The sequence below is a fragment of the Sinohyriopsis cumingii genome, chromosome 2 (assembly GCF_028554795.1).
Source record: "Sinohyriopsis cumingii isolate HCF-2022 chromosome 2, ASM2855479v2, whole genome shotgun sequence".
Taxonomy (NCBI): Eukaryota; Metazoa; Mollusca; class Bivalvia; order Unionida; family Unionidae; genus Sinohyriopsis; species Sinohyriopsis cumingii.
Window position 1 is genome coordinate 1,772,747 of NC_142962.1, and position 25,346 is coordinate 1,798,092.

General features: G+C 35.3%; 2 protein-coding genes across 6 annotated transcripts in view; one reads left to right on the forward strand and one right to left on the reverse strand.

The window, feature by feature from the left end:
- Positions 1-12,368, reverse strand: part of LOC149804198 (unconventional myosin heavy chain 6-like) — a 294,440-nt gene extending 282,072 nt beyond the window's left edge. For all 5 annotated transcript variants that reach the window (XM_089937853.1, XM_089937830.1, XM_089937846.1 and 2 more), the window contains exons 1-2: positions 12,192-12,368; positions 9,494-9,600 (exon numbers count right to left, since the gene is read on the reverse strand). In XM_089937853.1, coding sequence (XP_089793979.1) covers positions 9,494-9,600; positions 12,192-12,231 — 147 coding nt within the window. In that variant the 5' untranslated portion in view covers positions 12,232-12,368. The remainder of the gene's footprint in view (positions 1-9,493; positions 9,601-12,191) is intronic.
- Positions 12,369-14,711: 2,343 nt separating this feature from the next.
- LOC149804200 (uncharacterized) overlaps positions 14,712-25,346 on the forward strand; it is a 33,694-nt gene continuing 23,059 nt past the window's right edge. The window contains exon 1 of the mRNA XM_089937865.1: positions 14,712-14,942. Within this exon, the coding sequence (XP_089793991.1) occupies positions 14,787-14,942 (156 nt within the window). The 5' untranslated portion in view covers positions 14,712-14,786. The remainder of the gene's footprint in view (positions 14,943-25,346) is intronic.

Below are 25,346 nucleotides of genomic sequence, written 5' to 3' on the forward strand. Positions count from 1 at the left end.
GACCTTTGACATTTTAACTCCAACGAAATAGGAAACAAACAGACAGGTGGATGGTCTTCATAACATTGATAAATTCTACCTTATGGCATATGTCTAAAACAGTTCAGGTGGTCACTGTATGCAAATTAAACAGCCCAGCTAGCACTTCTCAAAACCTAATGTTTCCATTTTAAAAATGGATCAGCTCCTACCAAAATACATTATAGTTCTTTTATTTCAAATACATATGGTAGCTGAAGATGCATGCTTATCACACTACTGATAACATACTTTTCTTCCTCCATTAAAAGGTATGCACAATTTAGAAATCTACTGACTCACCATTACATTTTTGTAGTATGAATGGGTTTAAAAGTGGAATTAAGTTCCGATTAAATCTACAGCAAGTAACATCATAGTATGAAGGCATAAGTGCCATTCTTGCTTAAAATTACACACACATACAACTACATAAAACATTAATCTTTACCCACCATTCCATAATGCAACAGCAGATCTGGGTCATGATGTGTGCTAGAATTCATTAACAACACTGCATAGACCCTAACCTGCCCAGGCATTATGTGATAGCAGATATGGGTCTATACCCATATGATCAAATACAGCACATGCAGATGTATACAGTAAATATGCGTGACCAAATTATGGTTCAAATGGCATGAATAACACAGTGAAGTGGGTCTTTCTTCAATAAATGTATACAGTAAATATGCCTGACCAAATTGTGGTTCAAATGGCATGAATAACACAGTGAAGTGGGTCTTTCTTCAAATGTACACAGTAAATATGCCTGACCAAATTATGGTTCAAATGGCATGAATAACACAGTGAAGTGGGTCTTTCTTCAAAAAATGTATACAGTAAATATGCCTGACCAAATTATGGTTCAAATGGCATGAATAACACAGTGAAGTAGGTCTTTCTTCAATAAATGTATACAGTAAATATGCCTGACCAAATTATGGTTCAAATGGCATGAATAACACAGTGAAGTGGGTCTTTCTTCAAATGTATACAGTAAATATGCCTGACCAAATTATGGTTCAAATGGCATGAATAACACAGTGAAGTGGGTCTTTCTTCAAAAAATGTATACAGTAAATATGCCTGACCAAATTATGGTTCAAATGGCATGAATAACACAGTGAAGTGGGTCTTTCTTCAATAAATGTATACAGTAAATATGCCTGACCAAATTATGGTTCAAATGGCATGAATAACACAGTGAAGTGGGTCTTTCTTCAATAAATGTATACAGTAAATATGCCTGACCAAATTATGGTTCAAATGGCATGAATAACACAGTGAAGTGGGTCTTTCTTCAATAAATGTATAAAGTAAATATGCCTGACCAAATTATGGTTCAAATGGCATGAATAACACAGTGAAGTGGGTCTTTCTTCAATAAATGTATACAGTAAATATGCCTGACCAAATTATGGTTCAAATGGCATGAATAACACAGTGAAGTGGGTCTTTCTTCAAATGTATACAGTAAATATGCCTGACCAAATTATGGTTCAAATGGCATGAATAACACAGTGAAGTGGGTCTTTCTTCAAAAAATGTATACAGTAAATATGCCTGACCAAATTTTGGTTTAAATGGCATAAATAACACAGTGAAGTGGGTCTTTCTTCAAAAAATGTATACAGTAAATATGCCTGACCAAATTATGGTTCAAATGGCATGAATAACACAGTGAAGTGGGTCTTTCTTCAATAAATGTATACAGTAAATATGCCTGACCAAATTATGGTTCAAATGGCATGAATAACACAGTGAAGTGGGTCTTTCTTCAATAAATGTATACAGTAAATATGCCTGACCAAATTATGGTTTAAACGGCATGAGTAACACAGTGAAGTGGGTCTTTTTTCAATAAAAAATATCATGAATCAAAAGAACTGTTCAAAATGAGTCCTGCCTGAGAAATCAATACAAGAATTTCTCTTTCAAGGTTTCTGTCTGCAAGTTATTAACAGCCTGATTTATCCCATGAGACTGAACAAAATATTCTAAGGAATAGCCGTCACTTTATAATACCTATGTTATCTATAACTTATGTCTCTTACAGTAAAATTTGTTTTAACACATTGTGTTTCCTTTTAAAACTTGAGTCAGATTTTTTTTAAATGTGTATTATATTACATCATTTATTTTTAATTTTAAATTGAAGAAGTACAAAGTAAACCACAATGCCAGACAATAAGGGAAGCCAGCATTGCCAGACAATAAAGGCATGAGTTTCATCATATGAGTTGGCTTGGTTGAAAGAAATTTTCCTTGGCCTTGGTTTTGTAAGGTCACTGGGGGATGAAATTCGGCCTCCATAGGCATGCCACAATATGGCTTAAATATTCAACTATTTCCTAATTAATCAACTACCTCTGCTATATACATGTGAGACATGCATATGCCAAGAATGTACACTGATACAATAATGTACAGAAAATCTATATTTTGTTTACCATAATTTCTCTGCAAAAAAGGAAACCCAATCTCTTGGGACCCTTTTCACCTATTTTTATGATTGGAATGATCGAGAGGATATGAATGAGAAAACTGGATGAAACAATCCTTGTTCCGTAAATAGCCGAAGTAATCCAAATGTCGGCTTTCAACAAACAATCAAGATTTGATCCATTGGACGGACCTTGAACTAGTGAATAACAAGGCATACTGAAGCGAAATGCCAGTACAGACACTGACAGAAAGGCCGGTTTCTGTTCTTCCTTTTGATGTGTTATGATTATCATACTGTTGAGATTCAAAAAGAATTTATGTCTACTGCCAAACACAATAAGTTATCAACAGTAAACATTTATCTGAAGACGACCAATATGAATGGCAATGATGAAAACAGGTTCAAAATAAGTTGTGTTCTAACTGTCTCCATAAATACAGATACTGTCCATGTCATATAAATGCACTGCAAAATTTGACCTTCTTTCTGCCCTAAGCAAAATCTAAAGTCTTTGAAATTGATTCTTGTAATTTAGGTATATGTCTTTAATTAATGTTAAATTGGTCTAAATTTTAATCACAAGGACTGAAGCTAATTAATGTTAAATTAGTCTCAACAGAAAATTAATAACAAGGACTGCAGCAATCAAAGTGATCAAAACAAGTACTCTTCCTGTCATTAATGACTAACTACACAATGACAAATATATCTTTTTACAACAAAATGGGTCAATCATATCAATTTCAACACAACATACAAGGTAGAAGATATTTTCAGTTCCCAAATAACAGTAAGTAATCTAAATTAATGCATTAACAAATAAATCAATATGACTACCTAGCCCAGAACTTGCAACTCTCTAAGTGGAGCATCTCATCAGCATTGATAAAACCCTTCAACAGGAAGGCCACAACGAGACAATGAACTTTATCAGTATCACTGTATAAGTTGTACCATACTAACTCCCTTGAAAGTTCCACCCATTTGTAAATAGTGGTGATATATGGAATAATAATGATGATGATGATGATGATGTTCACCCATTGGTGTCAGTGAGGACCATTTAGTGACATCGATTCACTGGGGGTGGGTCCAGAGATGGCTGATCAGTCTGATCCGGGCCCGGAAGAGTCTGTTGCAATACGGACATGGATGTACAGGCTGCTGACTGGGAGTTGCTGCTGTTCCTGGATTTGCGATGATCATGTTTCTCAGCTGCATCCACCCGTCTTTTCTGCTCAAAGGCTGCCACACCAGTATTGACTTGGCTTCAGCAGTGACACTTTCCCAGCTGTCAGGGTATATGCCTAAGTTATTCAGCGAAACCTTGAGGGTGTCCTTGTACCTCTTTTTTTGACCACCATGAGATCTCTTGCCTTGCTGTAGCTCTCTATAGAAGACCTTCTTAGGTAGGCATTCTACTGGCATGCAGACAACATGGCCAGCCTATCGGAGTTGTGCCTTGCACAGCATGATGTGGTTGCTTGTCCTGCCAGCCTGAGTGAGCACCTCTGTGTTCGGTACCGTGTCCTGCCAGCCTGAGTGAGCACCTTTGTGTTCGGTACCTTGTCCTGCCATCTGATTTTCAGTAGTTTTCTCAAGGAGCTTATACAGAAGTTGTTCAGTTTTTTCAACATGGCAGCTACACACAATCCAGGTCTCACAAGCATAGAGGAGGGTGGGGAGAAGAGCCACTGCATTGACTTTGAGTTTGGTGGCAAGCTTGATGCTTCTCCTATCCCAAACATTTGAGCGAAGTCTACCAAATGCTATTCTGGCTTTGGCAATCCTGATGTTGACCTCATCGTCTATGTGGACTGCTTGTGAGAGGGTGCTGCCGAGATATGTGAACCTGTCTACATTTTTGAGCTTTTGGTCATTGACAGTAATGGATGGTTCCAGGTAATATTCTTCAGAAGCGGGCTGATGTAGAACCTCGGTCTTGCTGGTAGAGATGGTGAGTCTGAAGTTGGAAATTTGGTGCACGCTGTGGAAAAAAGGTCCATGCCCTGTTGCATTCCTGCCTCCATGCTGGAGTTGAGGGCACAGTCATCTGCAAACAGGAGGTCGCAAATGTTCACAACTTGGACTTTGGTTTTGGTCTGAAGCCTCATCAGGTTGAACAACTTCCCATCCAGATGGTACTGGAGACATACTACGACATCACTATCCTTGAAAGCATCCATCATCATTGCAGAGAACATGAGGCTGAAGAGAGCGAGGTCTTAGACGCATCCTTGTTTAACACCATTCATAACTGCAAAGGATTTGGAATAGTTACCCTGGTCCTGGACTCTGGCAAGCATGCCATCATAAAAATGCCTCACCATTTCAGTGAAGACTTCTGGACAGCCAAATCTAGCCATCATCTTCCAAAGGCCTTCCCAGCTGATAGTATAGGTGGTGTATAGCTGGACATTTTCTTCAAGACACTTTTCTTGCATCTGCATGGCAGCAAAGATAATGTTGATGGTGCCTCTCTCCTTTCTGAAGCCACACTGACTTTCTGGCTGTAGGCCATGATCAAGGTACTCTGAGAGTCTGTTCAGCAGTAGACTGACAAGGACCTTGTCTGCAATACAAAGTACAGAGATTCCTCTATGGTTGTGACAGGACTGGTGATTGCCTCTTTGTTTGTAAATGTGGATGATGAATGCATCTTTGAATTCCTATGGTATGCATTTCTGATTCCACAATCCACAGAACATCTCTGTCAGTCTTTCCACTAGCTTAGGCCCACCAGACTTGGGATGGAGTCTGCTGCTGGAGCACCTTTCCCACTAGACTGGGGTTAGATCTCAGCTGGGATGGAGTCTGCTCCTGGAGCTCCTTTCCCACTAGACAGGAGGTAGATCTCAGCTGAGATGGAGTCTACTCCTGGAGCACCTTTCCCACTAGACAGGAGGTAGATCTCAGCTGGGATGGAGTCTGCTCCTGGAGCTCCTTTCCCACTAGACTGGAGCACTATAGCCTTATTAGTTTCCAGCACTGTTGGAGGGTCAGCAAATCTCTTGTTGATCTCCACCTGGGGTAGACGGTTGATCGTTTCATCATTGATGGAAGAGGGTTTGTTGAAGACATAATCAAAGTGTTCCACCCAGCGATCCTGTATCTTATCCTTCTCAGTTATGACATTGCTGCCATCAGAGCTAAGAGTGTGCCATAAACATCAAGAAGAGCATGACAGAAATTCTTCATGTCATGTCTATCAGATAGGACTGAATATTATCAGACTTTTGGCTCAGCCATGTGTCATGCATCTCACGCAGTTTCTTCTTCACACCTTGGCGGACTCTGCTGAAGGCATCTCTTTGCAGCAAACTTTATGTTGATGCTGTACGCATGATGGTGACGATGCTTCTCCTCTAGCAGGGACTGTATTTCTTCACAGTTCTCATCAAGCTAGTCTTGGTGCTTTCGTGCAGTGACTGCCAAGGGTTTAAGATGCAGTAGAGTACACCAGATGTTTGAAGGCCGCCCATCATTTCTCTATGTTGTTGGTATCAGTGTCTGTGGTTTCCAGCTGGCTTTCCTGAGCTTCAGACAGAGCTTGCTCAGTTTTGAAGACTTTCATCTTGGAAATCAGTAGCCTGTGGTCTGTCCAGCAGTCAGCACCACACGTGGCCTTGGTCACACGGACATCCTGCCTGTCATTCCTATGGACTAAGATGTAGTCGATCTGATGCCAATGCTTAGTCCGTGGGTGCATCCAAGTTGTTTTATTATGGTTAGGCAGATGGAAGATCGTGTCTCTGATCAGGAGATCATATGATTTGCACATCCTCAAGAGCAGATGTCCATTGCTCTTGCAGTTGCCAATGCTATGTCTACCCTTACATGACGAAAAGCAAGCCACATTCAATAGTGCTTATTCTCCAACCATGATCAACTCGAAGGAAGCCAAAGACAAGCTCTACCAAGATCTGGAAGCTCTGATTGCTTCAGTACCAAAGTCAGACAAGCTGATCATTCTTGGTGATTTTAATGCTAGAGTTAGTGCAGACCACATCTCATGGGTGGGAGTTATTGGTATTGGTAGATAATAATAATGAATTGTAGCATGTTATCTTCAATTAATTCAATTTAAGAATTTAACTGAACCAAAAGGACCTTGAACTTTCAGCAAACAAGTATGGCATAATGGAAGCAGGTTCCCCATGTTTTACCAAGGACCAGTAACTTCTCCACAAATAAATATATATATATATATATATATATATATATATATATATATATATATATATATATATATATATATATATATATACATATATATATATATATATATACATACATATATATACACATATATATACATACATACATATATGCATGCATGCATACATACACACATGGTAATTCCTAAAGAAAAAACAGATGGTTCCTTGCCCCCAATAGGTTTATTAAACCTGTCATCACATCCTATTTTTATAACTGAACTACAAAGACCTTAGCCTTCATTCAATGAGTATTAGTAACTGAATTTTTAAGTCCTCTGTGTTCTGTCAAATAACTAACTTTGAAAGGTGTACATATATCATATGGTATGTTTGACTATGTTTTCCAAAAGCTGCAACCTTTATGTGAAGCAACTGTGTAACATACGCCCAAGCAACTCCCATATCTCTACGAGATCCCAGAACTAGTGAGAACCCAACAACCCCACAAGTAACTTTTATTTTTAGGTGGAGCATCCCTTGAATTAAGTGTGGGGGGGAGGCTAAATTTCTTATTATGCACTGGAGAAGGTATTTTGCCAAAACTATATAACACAAAACCCAAACATATCATAAGGGACTGAGTCTCCATCATCTACATGTAAATCACGCTTTTCTGAATGTGCAAATGGTTTAGTGAACAAGTCTACTGTAGTTATGGGTGTGTTTGATTATATGGCTCAATTTCAATAAGTGTTCTCAAAATAATTAAGTACTACATTTCAAATGTGCAAATAACATCTGAAACTTGAACCAACATCATTTTATACATGGTGATCAAATAAATCAAACAATATGGACCGTGGTATGAAAGGAGCAATATGCTAACAACATGAGACTAAATACTGAAAAAATAAATTGCTTGTAATACTTTGTGCACATTTAAAAATGTTCTGTATTTTTCAGTCAAGCATCATACAAATAAAATACAAGAATATGCTATTATCAAAAACATTAAAGTAGAATATATTGCATTTTACATGGGAAACCTACAGGGATGTTACAGAATCCAAATTTCTTGTCAAGTTTATCCTGTATTACCAGTTTCCAAAGTGATTTTTTTTTTGGAAACACTGGAATTTGTGATTCACCTGGGATCTATGGAAACAGTAATGAACCTTGGCTAAATATACAGTAATCTCCTGAAAAACATATGGTAGTTTTACAAAATGGTGTATATGATAATATTAAAATTATAATAAAGAATCCATATTTAAAATCAACAGATGGAAACTAGCCTGAACAGGATTTCCAAAACTGTCTATATCCTATCAAGCAGTACAGATCAATGTACAATTAAAACATTTGCGTAACTGATCAATTGTTCAAGGTTATTAATTGTTCATGATTATCTAATGATTGCTGTGGTGTGCAATAATCAAGCTGCTATTAACGAGATAACAGTCAGAAAATCCATATCATATGCAATCTTGAAAATTCATGATAATAATGGAAATCAGAGACTCAGCCTGGTAAATTATTTGGGCTGAGCATTCAAGGGAAATATGTTATCATGAGTGGCCATTGCTGATATTAGCCTGATCACATATACACTTGGGCCCCGAGTGGTCTAAAGCACTCACCGTTACGCATCATTGCCATCTCACCTCTGTCTACAACAACAACAAATAACAGTATTCTGATTTTAAAGCATTAAAACAGTATATGTTTAACTTTTGACAATGTTACCAACTTGCTAATACATATGTAATCTTGTTTTTCCCTTGTTCATAAAATTCCCAATATAGTTTATTTATGCATACATTTTCCTAACTCCAAGGGTTCTAGGTCCCACTCTGAAAATGGTAGAAAACTCCACTATGGAAGTTAACAGAGTAAATATTCATTTTGCTTATTTTTTTATTTTATTTCCCAATCTGAACAGTATGCCCAATTTATTTTTTATTTCATCCAATTATATTATTACATTCCATGAGTCACAATTTATATGATATTTTACCTGTTCATTCAAATCTTGAAAATTAAACTATGCAGAAATGTACATAGTGCAATTTCAGATTTAGTTTTTTTTTCTTTCTTTAAGATACAACAAAATAAATCTTTTCTGTTGGAATACTTTCAAATATTAATAGCTTAATAATTAAGAAATATTATAAACATGCATTTGAATATAAGTGGACATAACACCTAGGCTTTAATGGGATGGACAAGTGATTAATGGGGGCAAGCTGGGGTGTAATTATACAGCCCCACCCCACCCCCCATCTCAGTAACTAATTATACAGCCCCAGCCCCCATCTCAGTAAATCAGACAAGGCCAAAATAAATGTTTCTGGGCTGCCAACCATCCCTGTTTCATACTGCCTCCCTGAGCACTTTTTTGACCCAAGTTTTATAAAAAATCACATTAAATAAATATCATCTTTAAATCAAAAAAGTAAAATAATAAAAACCTACCCAAATTTTACAACCAGTACAATAGGAAACATGCCAAAAATATAGTTATACAGTATGTAATTTCAAAGTTTGAACTAGGAATTTCTTACAAAGGGAAGGATAAGGGGGTTGCTTTTAGCAAAAAGGTCAAATTTATGATTAAATTATACTTCTGGAACACTGACATTTTACAGCAATAAATAGAGGTGCTGATACTGAAATACAGAACTAGAAACAGATGAACATCTTTTGTGTATTATATAAACAGGAAAAATAAGTGGTATAAAAATAGTTTTAAAGAAGGGAGGTTACAAGTGTGATGAAGACAGAATGGGGATAATCCTCAATTTCTGTTGAGCTGGATCACTGATTTTAACAAAACAGACTGTATGACCTTCTAGAACAAGGATACATAAATTTTGCATTGACCATAGCGGACTCTTAAGTTATGATTGACCCCATTCTCATCAATGTCACTGATGACGATCATATCCCGCACGCCATCCTGGGGCCTGCATCCTGAAATGAACAAAATACTATTTGTGCTACAAATTTTAGTATATACACTTGGAGATACACAACATGTTAGTGGCCATGAAACAGGAAATTTACTGAGATTGCACAAAGGTATTATTATAAATTGTATCACCCAAGAACTAAATTTCTTGTAATGTGCCACAATATTAAATGATGACAATCATCCCAATGAAAATAATCAAGATGGTTTGTGATGGTGGTGACAACACAAATAGCACAATTTGGATTACACGAATATGCTGACAATGCACATGTGATGTTAGTTCAGTTGAAATGGTTTTAAAAACAAAGATATCAGATGACACCTGGAATGGTAACCCAGCATCTGTTACCACCCGTAGCTTTTCCTATGCAAATGATCAGCTGAGCAGCAAGATAAAAGGTAGATGCAAATTTACCTGCAGGCTGGAAACCCAACTCTGCTTACCAAGGTGAAAGTTAACTGCAACAATAATGTATTGGTGATGTGATGTGATTTTTATTTTTAACGTAGCTTTAACAATGTTTCAGTCATATCACTATGATGTCTGCAATGTGGCAGTTTATAGTGATGTCTAGCACTGCGGCATCATGCCACAGACATGTAGCATGATGTCCCACCCAGTCATATTATCCTGACATCAGGACGACCAGTCCTAACACTAACCTCTTAATGCTGAACGCCAAGCGAGGTAGCTGTTAGTGCCATTTTTTAAGTCTATGGTATGAATCGGCCGGGGATCAAACCCACGACCTCCCGCATCTGAGACGGACACTCTAACCACTAGGCCACCAGAGCGGTTAATATTGTATTGGAAAACAATTGATATTTTCTGCCTTTCCTACAATAAATATTTTGCTAATATTCAATAATAATTTCATAACCAACTTTCCTTTCCATTCTGATATATTATCTCATTATGACATTTATCAATTTCCTACTCATAAAGGACATTTTTAAGAAAATACACTTGTGCAATGTGGAGTTTTAATAAATGGTGTAAGTCTTTGGCATGACTCTGGGGTTCAAACAAATTACCTCCTTCATCCGAGGCAGATGCTCTAACCACTAGGCCACCAGAGCAGTCTCCATAAAAGTTAGTGCTTCAAAAAATTAGACATGCTTGGCATTTTTTTTCTGCTGTGTGATTTATATGAAGTTAAATGGTTGAGGTCATTAAAATAGGCTAGATATGGGTTACAAGAAACATTAATATTTTATGGGAAGCCTAAATGACAATTAAAACTATTGTGTAAAAAATGTACAGTCTGATATATGCAATGTCTAGTTTTAACATTTCTAAAATAAATGGAATAGGAGGAATTGTTGTATACATGTGTTCAAATAGATATAAATCCAATATTTACAGAATTATTGAGATTTTCAAAAACAGTCAACTACACCTCATCTGTTGCTTGATAACATATACTCTGGTCTAAGCAAATAAGGCAACAATGTTGCTAAAGAAATTCCCTTTTGATCTGAAACGCCAACAAGCTGACAGTGCTTGGGACCCCTGGCAACAATTAGGTTAGAACTTATAAAAAAAATGAAATCATTAAGTTTTAAGCATTTTTTATATCCTTGATGCTGTCTGCTTTTAGAATCAGTAGGGGTTACAAACAAATGGGATGCTGGAGAATAATATACATTAATTTCACTAATGCACTCATAAATATAACACCAAGAACATTATCCCAATATATTGGGGGGGGGGGGAGAGGGGTGATAAAATATATAAGTATGGTTTAAAATTCTGACCTCTTCAACAAATACATGAACCTCATAAAATTTCATTAGTAGTCCATTTTTTTTCTTTGTGACCTTTCCCACCCAGATATGTGGATATTTTCAACCCAAAATAGCATTCCATATATCTAAAACTGGGTGAGCAACGGCACATAAAATTCGGATTAATTCACCAGGAACTTATTTGACTAACAATTAGGAACGGTGATAATTTTGTGGGCTAAGTAGGGAGTTTTCAATCCACTGTATGTTAATCGCAGTATATATTCATGAAAAACTCAGTACGATGTTGACAGAAATCAATAGTACTTAGAAACAGCATCCAGTATGGATCACCTGCTGTCGAAGGACCCAGTACAGGTGTGAGGCAAAGCCTTCTCACTACAGGGTTGATAACATACATGGAAGACAATGGGGCTATAATGCTGATTTCTAAAGTTACAGAAAGACAACGCATATTTTGTCAGCATTGCAATTAAATGCATATGAAATTTTAGATCTATCCGACTTGATTGAAAAGGCAAATAAAGGTAAATATAACACAACTTCGGTGTTTTCTGTCGGTTTTTAAACAGATAAGTGGTGAATAAGTTTGTGTTCGGTGGGTACAATTTCAGCAGTTCTACACAAGTCATTACGAAACAATACAGTTAACAAATATTTTTAACAACGAGTAGGCCCTATTGAACATATATACACATCGCTATCGCGTGATCAACACAGAGGCTCGACAAAGACATACAAATATATTAAAAAACATGAATGCGAACAGGACAAAGCAATCCAAATAGAACTTGTCAACTGATTCAATACATCCCGCGAAAATCTGCATAATTTCTCTTACCTTGTGAAGCCAATTCCGGCCTCTTTAAAACAGATGACATCCTATTGAGTTGTAAAATTAGCTAGAACATTTAATTTACAAGTAATCCATTGAATTAATCCCAAAAATTTATTGTCGAATAACTATTTCAGACACTAAAGCAGCACGCTTTCGAATGCTCGTTTGACTCATATTCTGACATAGTGGGCCAGTAATATCTTTGACCGCGCCCATATATTTACATATTCATATAGACTGGTTCTTTCACTCATTTAGATATTGATTCCTTAAAAGTGTATAAAATGTAAAACTAGTCTACAAAATAATCTGAATCGACGCATTGTTACGGAATGGGAGAAAAGATTAACAGGATGTGCCTGTTCCTGGATTTATTTGATATTCGTATTGTCAGATATTAGATTCACTGAAACTTAAGGACTCTTATCTCTTTCCAAGTGTGAAACTATCAGTCATACTTCCTTAACAAAATTAATAATGAGCAAACTTAAAGATGAGAAAAAAAAGAATCCAGTTTACTGAAACTAATCATTATGCACTAAAAACAAGTTTGGGTCTTTTATTATTTCTTTATGTTTTAATAGACAGTGAATCAGTAAATTCCTGCTTAAAACAAATTGCCTTTACTACTATGTGAACAGAAAGAGCAACATCAGGCAACCAATGATTTTAGAAAATAACATTATTATAAAGAATACAATGTGTTTGCACCAGAAGTAGATGACAATTGTTGCTTGGATCATTAAAATTATTTTCAACCCAACCCACTCTCATTTGCATAAACACTATTTTATGTTAAAATGCATTCATTTTTTCATGACTTAATGTGTTAATCCTAGAGAATAAATGTTAATATTTTTTTTTAAGTAAAAATTTAGAGTTATTGGAGATCAGAATTAAAGCATATTTAATAATTTATGTCTGGTTTGTGTTGCAGCTCCCACAAGTTGATATACATCATGTAATATTATATGATGTATCTATTTATTTATTATCCATTATCATTATTATTATTATTATTATTATCATTATTATTATTATTATTATTATTATTATTATTATTATTATTATTGACTATTTGTTGTAGAAAACATGTATAGCCACTTTCGTTTGCAAGCATTAAATGTCACTAATATATCTTTGTGCAAACTTATAAAACAAGTATTCTCTAATGGACTCATATTCTATTACTATATAACAGACTCTTTATATTCCAATCTTTTATTACAGGGAATCTTATTCAAATTACTGATTACTCTCATGCACAGTGTTTTCTCAGTTAGAGTGTGAGAGGATCTTTTTAAGTTATCAAGTATGTGGACTGCACAATGGATTGTCTTCCCTATTTATAGGATTTCATATCTCCGAGAGACCTAATGATTTCTGTTTTGGATTTTAAAAAATAGGTAATTATTTTATTATGCTTACCTGAATTTAGGTAAATGCAAACATTTGTATAAAATCTTCAATAAGTATGTGTATGTTTTCCTGTTCTTATATTTAAGTTTCTATCCCATTAGTTTGCATTTATATATATATATATATATATATATATATATATATATATATATATATATATATATATATATATATATATATATATATATATATATATATATATATATATATATATATATATATATATATATATGTATACACATATATATACACACACGAATTAGGTTGAGATTTATTACATTAAAGGGCTAATTAATTTGTACAAATTACAACAAAAATTGAAAACAAGCAGTTACTGAATATTTATTATTTTCCTAAAGTATCTTGTTTAATCAGCTGCTCCACATCAGGGTTATCAGTATAAATGATAATTCAAAGTAGTTAGAGTTTTGGGTTTGCAGAAATGTCTTCTCATGAAAACATTACTCGAACAAATTGACTAAAAGCCTAACCCTCTTTTATATTATAATAACATATAAAAATAACATATCATATTTCCACATGGTACAAATGAGATATGAATACTAACACTTTAAGAAAATTGAACTCCAGCAGACATTGTTTCCAAATTTTCTAAACCTTTCCATCTCTCTGACTAAATGCAAAAAAATTTGGTAACATTTATCGTATCCCCTAGTTATTTTGATAAGACACTTTTTTATAATTGGCGCCATGAGGCCCCATAGTCTTTGTAAAGGGGCATAGTAAATAGTCATGAAAATGAATGTTTAGAGTGTCTGCAATTCTAAAAATCGTAAACTATCTGCATTTAAGGCAATTTTGGGAGATTAATTTTATATCAAAATTGTTCTTAGCATCACTAATTACATATGGTTACATAAATATACGCCCTTGACTAATTCGGCATAGACCACAAAAAAATCACAAAACAAAATGATGCCGAGTCCGAGTTCGTTTGCTATCTAACCCGAGTACGTAATCATATTTATGTCCGCCTTCGATTTGTACAACTATACGTACCGAATGTCTTTTAGACTGGTTGGCTGAAAAATTTTATGAAGTCAAACTATCTAAACAAATGTAATAATAGTATGTGTAGCATGCGTAGTTCAATGATATTGAAAATGGAGTGCATTAAGCTATAGATCGTGCGTTTTGAAGCATAATTGTATAATTACGATGGTATTTACACCACGATTCAGAGGCAGACCTAGGGCAAGAGGTGGGGGTGTCGGTAGTATATCGTTTGCACCAAAAGGTCCCGGTCCGCAGCAATTTAACGAGCAAAATGTCAACAAAGGCCATGATAGGAACCTCGGCGGGTTTTCGGGAGCTGTAAGTGGATATCGGTGACAAACCAGGAACTTAATTAAATCAGTCATTACATAAGGACATAACAAATAATTGAGATTGCAATGAATGTCAGAAGGCTGATGTTTTTGTCTTTCGAATGTTCCCGCTACAAGTGAAAATGAATTTGGCGTGCAAATCGTACAGGTTATGTATAGTCCCTAAGTCCTACAATGTAATACATAGCACATGTTTTTGTTTTAGTGCTTTGTCTTACTACCCAAATAACGGCTGTCTTACTACCCAAATAATGGCCTTGTATAGTGTGTTCCAGTGTCGGTTGACATTGGAATGAGTAGTCAAACTTTAGGAATATTACACACACTTGGCAACCTACATCGACACTCCTCCACTAATTTATGTGTAATTAATATACTTACTGTGTTGTCTTTATCCAGGCGGAATGAAAATATGACAATGGCAAATGGATGCATTTTCATGTTCCATTGACTTACACGTGAGTTTGTTGCAATGCGATGGTAGTCGATGTATGCCGAAGTATGTTTAATAATATATTTTTATTCTTTTCATTAAAGAATAATATTTCAACTTAACTTGATTTTGGCATTCCCGACTTTCATCACTTTCCAGCCAACTAAATTGTAGGCCAACAAAACTTGAAAACAGGTCCATTTTTTTGGTGAGAATTTGAATTTTAAAAAAATGACAAACTCAGGTGGCACAGGTAAGAAGGCAAGATTTATAGTACTACGTAATTTTCCTGTCTCCTAACCCTAATTTTTAGAAACTACTTCTGGCAGCATCACCATATCACCGTATGTTACACGAAAACCATTTTTCAACAACACTCTACCCTCACATGGTTCCCAGGCAGTAGTTAAAGTGATTTGTGTCTCTAGTCCTTTGAGCATTGCTGTACACGTTACATTAGGTTAATTTTTTATAGGTAAAGTACATGAAGTGGAATAATACAATTTGTTGAAAGCTAGGAAAATCTGAGGTGCATGTAGCATGAGCAGTAACTATTACACTTCACCATCTTGCATGAGAAGTTTCTTTGAAACTGGAGTTTACTCTATGTAATTATTGCAGTAGTAACATAAGAAGCAATATAGAAGTGCAATTCCTTTTTTGAAACCAAAATTTCGAAAATACAGCTGTCACCTACCACATGAATGACAAGCTCTCATATGATAGCTGGTCTGGCCACTTCATGTTTGACATTCCCTCACAGTCAGAGAAATGTATAAGACAGAGATTTGCATCTGACTGAATCATGATCTTTTATTTTCAAAAGATCTTGTAAGATGTGGCCATGCATGCCTAAGTGAAGCACAATGGATGCAACCATATTGCAAGTCTTCTGCAAGAACATGTCTTCATATTGCATCTTCAAATTCAGTTTGATCTTATTATTATTTGTTTTTCTCTTCAATCTGTTACCATTTGCAAGTTATTTGACATTTTGTGACAAAATTATTTCACTGTATGAGTAACGAGTCCAAGGGGTACATTTGACAACAGTAGTCATATGGGGAGGGTAATATCTTTATTGCCTCTGTTTTATGCATTTTTCATCTCCTTTTAAATCGAGTTATATTTGGTATGATTTAAAAGCTAAATACCTTTTTTTTTTTTTTTTTTTGGTTGCACAAACTTTAGGAAAGTAAATTAAAATTTTAGGGCCATATCCAAGAGTTAAACATGTACATAAAATTCTGTCATTGAGCTGCTTTTCTGTTGCAACTTTTCAGATCTACACCAGTTGATAAATTACATGCATTTTGTGATATTCTGTTGAGTCCTGTTTGTTATCATTTAAAAGCTATATATGTTATCATTAAATGTATGTTATAATTTAAGAGCTAAATAAATTTTCTGTCAATTGCATTCACAAAGTTAATTTTAATTGTATTGGTCATATCCACAGGTTAACATGAACATACATTTTTTTCTCTGAAACAAATTTAATACAACTGTCAGATAATTATCACTTGCTCTGTTTTATGAATTTTGTTGTGTTCTGGTAAATGAAGCCATTTTTGTTATTTAAATAATGTTTTAATAAAATGCACAACATTTGAGAAAGTTAATGACAGATTTAAAGACAGTTTTAAGGGTCTAAAAATGCCAGTCTGTCTTTGAAATAACTTCAGTCTACTTTCTGAAACAACAGTTGAATATAAATCAGTTTTGTTTTATGCATTTCCTGCATTTTGATGCAATTAAGTCATAAAAAGGTGATAATGATTTTAAAAGGTAAATTAAACAAATTTTCAATTTGATGGCAGAATCCAAGATCAAACTTGGAGTACACTTAGTGAAGAAGAGATCTGGTCTTTTTGACAAAACAGTTAACAAGGTTTACCATCTTTTTCACAGTGATCTGTGTGTCCCAAACTGTCACACCTGCAACACTAAAATGACACTAACATTCTTTCATGCTTGGATAAAGTTTCTGGGACAAAGTTTAAGCCATATCTCCTGTTTCTTCTCTCAGCTACAATTAAAGAGCTTTTATACAGATTTAGTAAGGGCCAGGACTTCGCACAAGGACTTCGCTAGACAATGTAAGGGGTGGACTGTGCCCCCTTCTGTGTACACAGATGCATCAGTTTTAGGGTGAGATAGTCTGTAAAGGAAGTGGAAAATCACAATTCCACTGTTTAGCTCATTTTGGAATCCCCTTTGGTCCCCCATTGATCATGGTTCAGTGATCTTGTTGACCTACTGAAAGATCATCAACAACTTGATCCCTGTGAAGGGTTTGCAGCACATGGGTTCTCTCAGGGGCACAATAGTCTACAGATTCTCCACCTTCAAGATTGGCTTATCTCAAATAATCTGTCCACCACAAAAAGTTTCTGCGCAAAGTTGCCAAATGCATCATTTCAAGTTCACGAGATGATTGGCTTCTATGTTGCCAAATGGAGAATGTTGTGGAATGGAATGTGTCAGTCCTTGCTGTCCCTCTATGCTGACTTTTTTCCATTCCTTTTCTTTTTTAACAAGAAACAATTGCTATAGGATATTGCTATCCAAGAAACTCAAATTTTTTAGATATGCAGACTCACATAGCAGACAGGATCAAGTATTTCAAGCTGCAAAGAATGGTGTCTCAGTTACAAATTCCAAGATCCCGTATGAACCAGTGGGTTAAGCTACTTTCGATAACCTTACCCTCAAGACTGTTTTCTTGTTGTCTTTAACATCGATGTCAAAAAGGAGCGAGTTCATGCCCTATCCTGGAGAAATATTGTATAAGGTTCAATGGAAACTAAGTGTCAGTTTCTGTCCTTTGCCAACCATGTCTTTTAGGAAAAAAACCAGCTTTCACTGGTTGCTGCATTCCCCGATTCCTGATTGATGGGCCTTATCATATGTGTGGGGCTAAACAAGATAGACTTTTGTGTCCAATTAGGGCATTAACTTTTTATTTAGCAGCTTGAAAAGAAAGAAGAAATTATAAAAAGTGTCTTTGTTCCCCATAAGGACTAAACTGATATTTCAGTTTCTACCATTTCAAGGTGGATTACATAATTCAGCGGATGGAGGTAAATGAATGAGTCTGCCACCTACACCGGTGAGGACAGTCTTTACAAATGTTATCAACTATGTTTTTCTTTTGTTTATGTACTGTGTGTTTTCATTTGCAATTGAATATATAATACTTGGCTATGTTGTATTAAATAATGTTGATTTTTTTTATTTTTGCCTATGCACTAGCTGGCTACTACATCAGTTGCTATGGGAACAATTGTTTCTCTATACCCATTTTCATGATACATCATAGTTTTGATGCCAGGGCTGAGCAAATTTTTTTCAAACCACTAGTCCAGGACAAGTGGTTTCAGAAAATTCACTAGTCCCACCTTTCTCTTCACTAGTCCCACCTTACTCTTCTAGTCCCACCTTACTTTTCACGGCTCCCAAAATGGTAATCACTTGCCGAGATTTGATGAGACGTATGTACTTAATCCTTAGGAAAAAAAATGAAATAATATACAACATAAATATTTCTTAAAAGAATTTAATTTTTCAGAAACATTGATTGCTTTACATTTGGCTTCTTCAGGTTCATTTATATATGTTTTAGCTGATGGATTTGAAAATATGTCCATATATATGTCTGCCACATGCACCAGCACTAAGCCAGCAGTTGACAGCTGTGTCTGGGTTAAAGTGCTCAAGCTCTGGTCCATTTGCTGCAATGCTTATTAGCATTTGTAAACTCTCTTGGTTTAAGGAATTCCTTAAAGAAGTCTTGATTAAGTTCATTGAACTAAATCCTCGTTCACACTCAGCAGTGGATGGGCTTATTACAAACATAATTTCTAATAGTTTGCATAATTGACTAAGGCTAGGTGGAGTATTTACTAAGAGTGTGCCAGTTTTGGATATTGTTTGCAGTAAATGCAAAACATCTTTCCTTCCGAGTCAGTATATTCAAGCAAGGGATGACAATCAACCCAATGCGGCTGAAAATTTCTCTTTCTCTTAGTAGTGTCATATTTGACATTTTTTCCATCATGGATTGTTGCTTATGTCTCTTTGGAGAAATAGCTACCACACACTCAGTATCCGTCTTACGTTTTATCCCTCCATTTTCAAACAAATTTACCTTCTCCGAATTGCCGTTATTACCTTCCTTGTGAAAATAATTTAGCAAACTCATTTTATCCACAGAGTAACTATCAGCTTGCTTGACAACTACTTCTAAAGTGATCCTAACATCAATTTTCTCTTTTAAATACGAACTGAAACAGCTCATTAATTAGCGTAATTGTTTTGCTTCAAACACAATATCACACGTGAAAGTTAATCATCTGTATAATCAATTATAAATTAAAGAATCATTACTGTCATTTAATCAGTTCATAAAGGAAACCAACACTGATGTCGGTAAAGTACCTTTCATTAATTTAATTATACTGAATCGCTGGATTAAAATCATAGTGAGCCGCTTGTTATGATCTAGATTGAGTAAACTCATTGCAACAAAACCGCTTATAACACTGCTAATTGATCATACTGGCTTTCTTTTGTTGACGTGTTTTGATTTGCCGATAATTTGGTCGCTTAGCCCAATATGCAGTCAAGCTGTAACAGGATGTAAATGTATATATGAAGAGGGGTAGAATCAAGTATTCAGTACCCGGAGGGCATGATTGGCCAAAAAAAGATAGATATAGTGATTAAAGCACGAAAATGAGGACTAGCCCGACTTTTTTAAAAAGCACTTGTCCTGGACTAGCGACTTGGAAAATTTTACTTGCCCGACTTCAAAAATGACTAGTCCAGGATGTCGGGCTATGGGATTTGCTTAGCCCTGGATGCATACATCCCTAATGTTAAACAAGGTGTACCTGTACATACAGATACAAAAAGACTGCATTCTGATATGCGGAACAGTGCTGCAAATCGTTCACAAAATCTTTGTCAACAGGCTTTTTGTTATTATCACAATTTTATCACAAATTTGCTACTTATAAAATTCGTTGCTATTAAAATTGTCACTCTAAAAACAACTGGATAAAGTGTCATTACCTGCCATAACATAACATACCTGTCATTTGCTGCCATAACAGATGTTTACATCATTGCACAATTATAATGAGGGACTTACCTGGACACTCACCATGGGGGATATTGTGAATCACTGTTATTTATCTCTTTGATCGCAGCATTGCAGATGCAGCAAGATCATTTAAAGTGCATAGATTAATTTGACAAGATCTGGGATGGTTGAACAACAGTACCAGTTTGTCTCTAACGTGTGCAAAGATTAACACAAAGGAAACTTTTGTCACCTTCAGATGTTCCAGTGCAGCCTGCATCTGCAAGTTAATACTGTACTTCATTGCCCAACAGATGGTGACAGTTGGGAGTAATTTATAACTACTGGATGTTAACTGAATTCTGATTTTTTTATATATAATGGATTTTAAAAATTGAAACTTTATGAATTTTCAAATCTGATAATAACGGGGGATACTATTACCTTCTTCTGTCAATGCCCTATGTATCATGGTGATGGGTACATCAAGAATCATCATGAGCAATCTGTGTTCCATGAACTGATTTATGTTTTTTTTTTTAAGTCTGAGTAGTTGTGATTGTGTGTTTTTATGTGTGTGTGGTGTTGATATTAGGAAAATGCAAGCTATACCTACTTGTTATATTTGGAAATGTTTTAAATACATGGAATAGGATCCACCCATTTTTTTCCAGAATTAAGGTCAGTTGTATCCGAATGTGTTTGGTCGGCCCAGATAAAGGTCCATTATACCACCCCAGAGTGTTCAATTTGCCAGAAAAGTCGGCACTTAAATGACGTTTAAATTAACATATGTACATGTGCTTGCTTACAAGTCTAGTCCAGCTGTAAACTGCATAGACCCAGATCTGCCAGCACATTATGCAATGTATGTTTGGGCCTGTGCAGTTTGTTAGGAGTACATGTATTTAGTTGAACAAACAACATAGACCCTGACCTGAGAGTGCATTATCCTACAGCAGATCAGGATATTTGTCTTTTGCTGACTCAACTTAAGTGTTGCAGACGGTTTACAGCATGTTCATTACAGCATGTATGAAATAATGCAAATCATTGACTGTTCTTCACTAAGACTTTTTGGATCGTGAAAATTTTGTAAAAATCGTTGTTGTTGTTTAGTTAATTTATCTAGATGTCCAGGTTGTCAGAAGATCACATACATGCTAGTGTCGACTTACAGTGGAAGACATTCTTGTCAAGTGTGTTGACTTCCACCTTGTGAGACAAGTAATTTTACACAAAGTGCGTGACGAAACTGTGAGATATTGTACCACCCAAGAAAGTCTTGGAATTTTTGAGAAAGTACAATTGATATAAGATAAGCTGGCAATATCTTTTAAGAATTTTTCATTTTTAATCTTTATATTTTATTTTATATACAGTGTACACATTTTAAAATTTACATTTTATATTTTTCTTGTACTTCAGGTTAACATTTATTTGGAGGGATTTATCTTCTGCATTGTTTGTGATAACTGTTTTTGCATTTTTAGAACTTTGCCTTTTGTTGGCTCCGTATAGCCACTGTTTTTTTGCTGAGATGCTGCAAAATGCTATATACATCATACATACATACATACATACATACATACACACATGCATGCATACATACATACATACATACATACATACATACTTAGACTGAGGCAAAGGAAAGGTAAAATGAAAGAAATGCAAGGTTGAACAGGTAGGATCTGCACAAAAAACTCCTTACCTCTCTCCGAGAAGTGTAGTTGGTTGATTGATTGATATAGACAAACCTGTTGCTATGGAAATGATTTCATGCAGTTCTGTGGACCCAAACGTAGCTTGGAGCACTTGTTCACTGTTTTATTTTTCTTGATATTTGTTAATTAAAACATGTATGCTTAATATGTAGCTTCAGTCAAAGTAAAAGTTTACTGCAAATGTTTGACTTTCTTTTGACCGCAGACTTGGAGATGGAATAAAAGAGACAGAAAATAATCTTTTTGTCTAGAATTGAAAGTGTTGTTAAGATGATGAAATAGTATGAAATAAAATAGAGTCCTTCACATTTTAGTTAAATATTTGGGAAATTTTCATTAATTTGTCATCTCTTGGCAGTCATTTTAACTTATTACTGTAGGTAGGACATGGGTGTCCAGTCATCCATATGAGAATCAGGTTCAGCAGCACCTTTGCATGTATGCTACACGCAAACCTGAAGAAAAATATCATACTATAAAATGGCCATGAATTCTCTGAATACTGCTATGGTTTCTAGTAAACGACAAATCTTGCTTTGTTGTTTTGGAGTCTAGTATATGACTGATCTTGCTCTGTTATTTTGGAGTGTGGTATGTGACAAATCTTGCCCTTGTTTTGGAGTCTTGTATATGACAAATCTTGCTCTGTTGTTTTGGAGTCTAGTATATGACAAATCTTGCTCTGTTGTTTTGGAGTCTAGTATATGACAAATCTTGCTGTTATTTTGGAGTCTACTATATGGCAAATCTTGCTCTGTTGTTTTGGAGTCTAGTAAATAACAAATCTTGCTCTGTTGTTTTGGAGTCTAGTATATGACAAATCTTGCTCTGTTGTTTTGGAATCTAGTATATGACAAATCTTGGCTCAGTTGTTTTGGAGTCAAGTATATGACAAATCTTGCTCTTTTGTTTTGGAGTCTAGTATATGACAAATCTTGCTCTGTTGTTTTGGAATCTAGTATATGACAAATCTTGGCTCAGTTGTTTTGGAGTCAAGTATATGACAAATCTTGCTCTTTTGTTTTGGAGTCTAGTATATGACAAATCTTGCTCTTTTGTTTTGGAGTATAGTACAATGTTCTTATATATTAAGTGATAACATATAGGAATGAATCAGAGTGGAAGTAAAAAGGGGTAGTTATGCCCTAGCATAACAGTGGTACAGTATATGGTGTTGCCTCAGTTTAACTGTTCAGTAGTCTGTCCATCACTACCTGGCTAGGTGTAAGACATTTTCACATGCTGATGGGGTGGGGAGGGTCTGTGTTTTGTGAAAACAGCTGTCTGCAAACCTAGGAAAAACAACTTGTGTCCCGTAAACTTTGATGAGTCTTGAAGTTTATTGAGGTCCTGAAGTCAAAGATGACTTCTGTTCCCAATGAAAATATTTAGAAATTATTTAGAATTCACATCTTGACTGATACAGTCCTATACATTTTTGTTTCCAATTGATGATATTCTTTCTCAGATGCGATGGGCCCAGACCTTGTTTCAAATAACATGAGATTAATCCTTTAGTCCCATTGTACATGATAATTATAGGTAATATAGGTACTGTACGTACTAGCTTATAAGTCAAGGCCAACTGCAAACAACAAAGATCATGATCTGCTGTAGCATAATGCACCTGTAGATCAGGGTATCCGCTGGTTGTTTTACTGATTACTCCTTACAAACTGCACAGACCCAGATCTGTTGACACATTATATGACTGATGATCTGAGTCTGTGCAGTTTGCAGTTGGACTTATAAGCAAATATATATGGTGCACAAACAATGTCTCCCCAACAACTCAAACCCAGGTTCAGCACAGATTTTGTGTGGTAGTACAGATATCAGCTTTGCGATTTTAAAACAATAGTGCTAAAAATACAAAGGAGTGTAGCAGTGTTACCATTTCTATTTATAGGAAATCTTGTATTACAACATTTGTACTCCATTTTTTTGCTAATTTAAAAAAAATAAACAATATGCAGATAGTCTAGACATTCCATTTGCTTGAAACGAAGAAAAATGATGACCAGTATCTGATAATACACCAACAGCAAATCGAACTGTATCATTTGATGATAACACCAACATTTTTATTGAAGAATCCAGTGTCTGGTGCTTTTTATCGAGAAATTCATATTCCTTAGCAGATCTGGTAAGTAATAGCGTGTCTGAGGACATGATAATAATTTGAGCTGTATTTTCATTTTTGAACCAGTGAACGTTTTTCTTTGTTTTAGACCATGAACATTTGGGGACTCTGTAATTATCGACATCTTTAAATATATAAAAATTGCCTTTATGATATTTTTTGAATGCTTTTGATTTTGTTGACCCAACTCCTACTTAGGCACAAGCTTGACAGAGTGATCATTTTGATATCTATCTATTCAACCATAGTGATCATTTTGATATCTAACTATTCAATCAGAGTGATCATTTTGATATCTGTTTATCTATTCAACCAGAGTGATCATTTTGATATCTGTCTATTCAACCAGAGTGATCATTTTGATATCTGTCTATTCAACCAGAGTGATCATTTTGATATCTGTCTATCTATTCAACCAGAGTGATCATTTTGATATCTGTCTATCTATTCAACCAGAGTGATAATTTTAATATCTGTTTATCTACTCAACCATCCACACCATATATTTATTTCTCAGAAATTTCATCGAAAGTTTCAAGAAATGGCTATTTTTTTTTATTACTGTGCAGTTTTAGTACACATATGGTCCATGACTCATGTTTGCGAGAGACTTTTATGTAACCGGTTGCTTAGATGTATAAGAAACATTTTGATTGGATATTTTGGCCATGCTTGGGCAGGAGGGTGAAAACATTATTTTTTTCCACTTGTTTCCTTCGTATTTAGTATATTCACCCATTTTACTCCAGCTTAGAAACATATCCTACTTTTTGCAAAGGTTCATGTGCATTTCACACTGGTCTGATTAAGATCAAAAGCTAAAATGTCTCAAATCAGAAAACAAACTCTGGCTCCAAAAATGGTCATTTTTGTTTTAAAAATATTGGGTCTCAAATTTTTTTCCTTCTACTGTATTTATTAATGCAAGTAGAATGTCTTCCTTATTTGACATTGTTATACAACTTTTCATTTTATCTTACAAAGCTCAGAGTAGGGTACTG